General features: G+C 41.0%; 1 protein-coding gene across 1 annotated transcript in view; it reads right to left on the reverse strand.

Moving 5' to 3' along the window:
- Window positions 1–464: 464 nt before the first annotated feature.
- pdgfc (platelet derived growth factor c) overlaps window positions 465–6,461 on the reverse strand; it is a 57,089-nt gene continuing 51,092 nt past the window's right edge. Inside the window, exons 4-6 of the mRNA XM_037675586.1 lie at window positions 3,357–3,564; window positions 2,969–3,186; window positions 465–578 (exon numbers count right to left, since the gene is read on the reverse strand). Of these exons, the coding sequence (XP_037531514.1) occupies window positions 465–578; window positions 2,969–3,186; window positions 3,357–3,564 (540 nt within the window). The remainder of the gene's footprint in view (window positions 579–2,968; window positions 3,187–3,356; window positions 3,565–6,461) is intronic.

A 6,461-nucleotide genomic window follows, 5' to 3' on the forward strand; every position in this document is an offset into this window, starting at 1 on the left:
GCTAATGAACAGCAGCTTCCTTTGCCTGGACAGGAATCACAGAGGAGTTCGCTCGCTGCAGCCAGCTCACGTTTAGAGTTAGAAAAAGAAGCTCAGCATCTGCCCACACACGCTGAACTTTAAAACCATCCTCTGCTGGAGGAGGCAAACAAAAAGCCTCTGCCTTATCTTGGAGAAGCTTGGAAATATAGAGCTCACAGGTAATGGTTTACATCTGCTCCAGTGGTTTTTGTCACTTTAAAGCGCACTCAGAACCCACTATTGGTATTCCACAGTGACCACATCCACTCAGAAGATTTATTAGATTCCAGTCTGCTCTGCTTCATCCAATTAGAGAAAGGACAACAGTGTAAAGGAAAATCTTGTTAGCTCCCAGAGGAAGTGCACGAGATACAAAACGGCAGCGAGGGTCTGTTTCCAACGTCCTGCGTGTTTTCATTGGCAGCTGTTGGACACATCTGGGCTCAGTCCTGGTCATCTTTACACTCGCAGGAACACTCTTCATGGTGCTCCAAGGGCACGTCAGTCATGGACTTCAGCAGGCCTCTCCCACCGCTCCGATGTTTCAACAGTAGAACCTACAAAACAGGAGGAGATCCTCAGTCCTCCAGGAAAAGGTAAATCAAAGAAAAGAACGGCACATTTTACACAGGACCAACTATCGTACAGCAATTCAGCACCCTGTAGCAATGGCTTGACCTTGTATGACTTTGACATTAATTTGTGACCTTGACCTCTGAGCTGGGGGATGAACGTTGTACACAACACTTGGTCTAGTGATGATGCACATGTTTATGAAGTTTCATTAAAATATCTTGAGCGGGTCAGAGGTTATGAACAGGACAAACTAAGACCTTGTTTTAACTTTGACCTTGATTTGTGACCTTGACCTTGAATCAGGCATGACGAAAAGTGCATATGACGCTGCGCTAGTGATGATGCACGTGTATCAAGTTTCATTTACTGATGGAAGACTACACCATAATGCAAAGTAAAGTGATTTTACTGACAGTATTTTCAGCTAAGCATTTTTTTTTGGGTCAGTTTCACTTTCATCACTTTCATTAGTTGCAGATACATTTTATTTCCATCTCTCCAGAGATATGAGACTACAGAAGCCTTATCCAGTGATACAACCCCCCCACCCCCCACCCCACCCCCCCTGCCCCATAACAACTCACTAACAGGTTGTCAAAGCTAAACCTCTGACAGTCACAGTGTAACTCAATGTTTTCTACGCCTCAAACGACTGAAATTAATGGACTTTTGTTGTTGGTTAACAAAAGCTCCATTTGTTACACACAGAAGAAACACTTCTGAAGAAACGTTACTGAAGACACCGACCAGGGGGCACTTATCTTATGTAGCTTCAACTTCTGGCTTCTAGCCCCGTTTCTAAATATGATCTATGCCAGTGGTTTTGACTGTCCATTTCCAAGGCCCGGTGAATAAAACGTAATTTGAAGATAGTTAGATAAAAATGAGGAAGAGGCTGGATTTTGGTGATTTACTTTTCTCTTGAAAATCTGTAGGACTAAATGAGATAATGTCAAATTAAAAGAATCAGAATAACCTTTATTATGATTGTACCTTAATACAGTGAGATCAAGTTTGTGCAGTCGTCTGGAAGAAGGGTGGAGTGCACGTTGCTGCTGCTACAAGAGTTGGACCCCTTATTCTTTATCAGAATACTTTTTTTTAGATAGAAAAAGGTAAAAGGCCATGAGGATGGATATTGGTATTACACAAAGAACTTTCCACATCTTGTGATGTCAGGACACGATTTGAGGCATCAAAAAACTCGACCAGCAGCACATTTATAAATGTATTACATATGTATTTGACGTCAAGATGTTGAGAGTTGTCCATGAAGCACTTTCAGATAGGTCATAGTCCTGATCAGATGTTGGTCAGCCAGCACAGTTCTGATAAGCCTGCATAGAAGTTCTCTCTGGGGGTGTGTGGGGGGTGGGGGGATAAACAAAGATTTTTCCTTAGTTTATCCATGTTCCAGGAGAAATTTGATAGTCGTCTCACATCCGAGGCCAAACGGGGGAGTCGAATTCACATAAGCCACAATTGTTGATTTTCTTCAGGCACACTGTTTTTTTTCTTGTCAGTCTTGAGTCCTGCTGGAACTTTCCAGATCCAAAATGCCCAGATGTATGGACATTCCACTGATCCGTGCTATGAGCCTTCTTCAAGGTCACCTCCAACATGCTGGCGAGTCCTAAAAGTCGCAGGTGGCTTGCAAATCTCACAAATCGCTTCCATCTTACAGTTTAGCTCGTAGATCAGCTGATTTTGAGTACTTGTAGCATGAACAAACCTTCACACAGACTTGGCAGTTTTGTCATGGCCGAAAATGCTGCTGATGTCTTCTTCAAAAGTCGATAACATAGGGACCCGTCCATGCCAAAAAGCAGAAACCCTGCCATCATGAATCCAATTATATAAAAGTCTTCGGTGTCCTCCTGAGACAGAACTGAGAGACACATCAGCTGCCAAGCTCCCCATGATCCCTGGTGTATCCTGCAGCGTGAGTCACGGCAGGACATGAGGGCTCTCCAGGACGCTGTTTTGTTGAAAATATTTTGTTGATTGCGTTGAAAGTCCAGCTCACCAGATCCATAATAGTATTTTTTGTTCAGAAGATGTGTACCAGGAGCTCCGAAACACACAAACAGAGCAAAAAGCAGGAGGAAGAGAGGAAAAACATGTCCCTCTGTAAATTACATCAGCTTTGAAATTCACATTCATTTCTGATTTCCGAGGACCAAATGCACACTATGTTTAACCAATATACAGTAAAAACTAGAAAACAGTTTCCTCAAATGAGTGGGGTGGTCAGTTTACTTAATTATATCCCCCCCTTACACATACACACACACAGTATATATAATAAATCACCTTTGATACAGCAGTCATGGCTGTGCAAACTGGGCAGTGTAACTAAATTAATGAGTACCTCATGGTATTTTTTTGTAAGCCTGGCAGGAACACACTGGCAGTCGTGGCAGTGATGGGAACAGCAGGCACAATTCCCACCGCACCGCTTCACCAGGAGGCAGCTGGGCCAGAAGATTACATCTGTCCTCTGCAGCTCTTCTCGTAAAGATACAGAGAAGTTGCGAGGTGTGCAGCTGTACCGTCGAACGTCTTCCCTCAGCAGATTGAGATCAGCACCTACACAAAGATAATACAATTTACTTTAAATACATGTACATCTCAAGGCATGAATACAGTTATGAGGTTTTTAGTGTTTTTTTATTCTCCATATAAAGTAAATCTTGACACGTCCTGTGTTAAATCATGGATGACTGTTTTGTTTGATGCAGGCTGTAAACACCTCTCACCTCTTGCTTTCTTATTGTGGATGAAGGATTTCCCCAGCACATGCCATGACGGCTTAAACAACTCGTCTACATCCAGCTGCCATCGCTCTGGTTCCAGGTACTTCATGACCTCCTCCACGGTGCTCAGCTCTGCCACAGCTTCTGACAACTCCTCAACACCCTGCAGGGACGGTGGGAGGACTGCAGGGACGTCTGCCTCGGATTTACTCTGCAGACCAACAAATCACACGAGACACTAAAACTTTTATACAATAAAGGATGAACTGACGGCAGGAAAAAAAAATGTTTAAAAATGTTTTTAAAGGATTCCACGCTTGGTAAATTAACAGCACACCCTAAAATATTTACAGGCAATGCATCATTTACATCTTATGTTAAATACCCCTCCATCTACAAGTCTTTTATGGGTAAACAGGTGAGGGTTTTCCACATCAATAACCTCTAAGTATACAAACTTTTTCATGATGCTTTAAATTTAGCAGTGGCAGTGCTAGTTTTTATTGTGCGTATCAGATGGAGATTAAAAAGTAGGAGATTTTCATTCTTGTGTCATGTCGTTATAAAATACTTTGATCAAATCAAGTTTGGCTTCATTAAACTGATTTGGGCCTGATCTGAGTTCAACAAAAACATTAACAATTTAGAGTAAAGGCCAATTCCTTGTCCATCAAATGTGATGAGATTAAATGAGATCAGACGAGATGAGGCCAGATGAGAATAGAGATTAAATGAGATCAGACGAGATGAGGCCAGATGAGAATAGATGAGTCGAGACAAGATGAGATGATATGAGTCGATATGAAATGGTACAAGATGAGATTAAACAAGACCAGATGAGACAAGATTAGACAAAGGTAGTTGAGACGAGACAAGTGAAGACTAGATGAGACTAGATGAGACTAGATTAGACGAGGCGAGTTGAGAAAAGATGAGATAAGATGATAGGTGAAATGAGATGAGGTAAGATAAGAAAAGATAAGGTAAAATAAAGTGAGAAAAGATGAGATAAAGTGAGATTAGATGAGAATAGATGAGATGTGGTAAGATAAGACAGATAAGGTAAAATGAGGAGAGTAGAAGACATTAGACGAGATAAGATAAGAAAGATGATACAATTTTATTTATCACATGATGGAGAAATTCAGATGTCACACAGTGGCAACAAGAGTACTAGAATAAAGTCAAGGCCTAAATAAAGGAATAAAATATTATTAATACATTTAAATAAAAGTATGTGCACATATAAATATACATATAAACGTTTAGTTATAATTGCACAATTTGTCCATATATATACACACAATGACTATTGCTTATGAAAAATTATAAAACGGAGGAGAAATGTAGTGAAGTGTGTGTATAAAAATAAACTACAGACTATGTGATATTATAATGCACCTTACATCTGATGGGACATTCAAAGTGAGTGTCATCTGGTAAGTGTGCACATCCAGTACAAACAGCTGTAGAGTCTTTTTATATAGTTTCAGCTCTGAGCGCTCAGAGTGAAGTAATGACTGGATTTTATTGAGTTGTCAAATATGATTCCATCTCTGTCACCTCCTCGGCCCACTTTGCATCCCAACAGGGTTTTGGAGCTCTACTTGGTGACATTATTTAATTTCTAGCTCTGATCTTTCCTGGTTACAGTCACACAGAAGATTGATAAGTGGGTCTTTGGTCCTCCCACAGCAGAAGAGACAAATCTGTTGAAGCGTTCAGTGCGGTGGCGCTGCGTTTGTCCAACGTGTCAGCTCGCTCGCGGCTCTAATCTGTTGTGACTGGCAGGTAGAAGGCAACAATGTGACACACACAAATAAATTAAATAAACCTCGTGGAGGATTCAGCAGGTGGATTTTTGAGCTTTGGGGAAATAAGAAAGATCTGAATCCGAGTCCTGGAGCCAGAAGATTTAATTTGATGGTTTATAAAAATTATGAAGGAGATCAAAGAGATAAGTACAGAGACTGACTGAATACAGTAAATAACGTACGACTTGTTGGAGCAGCAGAAAACACGTCTGATGCTGTTTCAGCTTGGCTCAGCACAAAATTAAGTTGCTAAATAATTGATCAGTTATGAGATATTCAAACAAATATGATTGTGTAAATGATTGTCTAATTACTCAAATGTTTTATACATGACATAACTGTGCTGAAAAAGTGCCACATGTTAAACTTAAAACAATAATGTTGCTTTTATTGTTGAGTGTGATAAAACTTCAGATCATACTCCGCTTCACGTGACGACACGATTCTAACGATTTAAAAATAACTCGGTTCAGAATTTTAGAAAAATAAAACAAATTCTGCTCCGTCGGCCCAGAAAGGAAACCAAAGCACTGACTGGAGGTTACATGAGAGCCATGAAAAGGTCAAGTAAAACAACAAAAGTCCACTGGAGTCCCAAAGACACGGCGAAGAAAGGACGAAGGTGAGAAGACCGTCGTCCAACAAGGGCTCGGAGCAACGTCAAACACAGGATGCTGATCCGATTGAACAAAATGACAGCAGACGCACGTGAACCCACTGAGCCACCGGGTCAGTCCAGGCTGTCGTTTCAAAAGTGAAGAAAATAAAAAGTTTAACTGAACTGTGGAGATGTAACTCTGACCAGACTCAATACATTTTGTGTAATTTAAACGATTCGGATTGTTTTAGTTGTGGGACACATGGAGGGAAGTCCCAACCAAAAGAAGACAAACACCAACTCATCCCATCATCTCAATCCTACAAAACCATTTGTCATTAAACACTTTCTGCATCGTAGAAGTTAATTAAAATATCTAAAAATCACCGTGCAAGTGATCAAAAAGGGAAACCACTCAAAAAGGATCCAGCTGAGATTCAAACTACTAAAATCTCTTCATCCTGAAACTGAGGCCAAGGTGTCCATGAGATGATGAAGATGATCTTCTCCTTCTTTCTTCTGCCACAGCAAGTTTTAACTCCAACTATCTCCACGTCCTCTCTGACTGCACCCGTATTTCTCCTCTGACTTTTTCCTGCAGCTGCATTTCTAACATCCTTCTTCCAATATACCCACTGTCCCTCCCCTAGACATGTCCAAACCACTGTCCCTCCCCTGGACATGTCCAAACCACTG

The sequence above is a fragment of the Nematolebias whitei genome, chromosome 4 (assembly GCF_014905685.2).
Source record: "Nematolebias whitei isolate Nwh7 chromosome 4, NemWhi1, whole genome shotgun sequence".
NCBI classification, from domain to species: domain Eukaryota; kingdom Metazoa; phylum Chordata; class Actinopteri; order Cyprinodontiformes; family Rivulidae; genus Nematolebias; species Nematolebias whitei.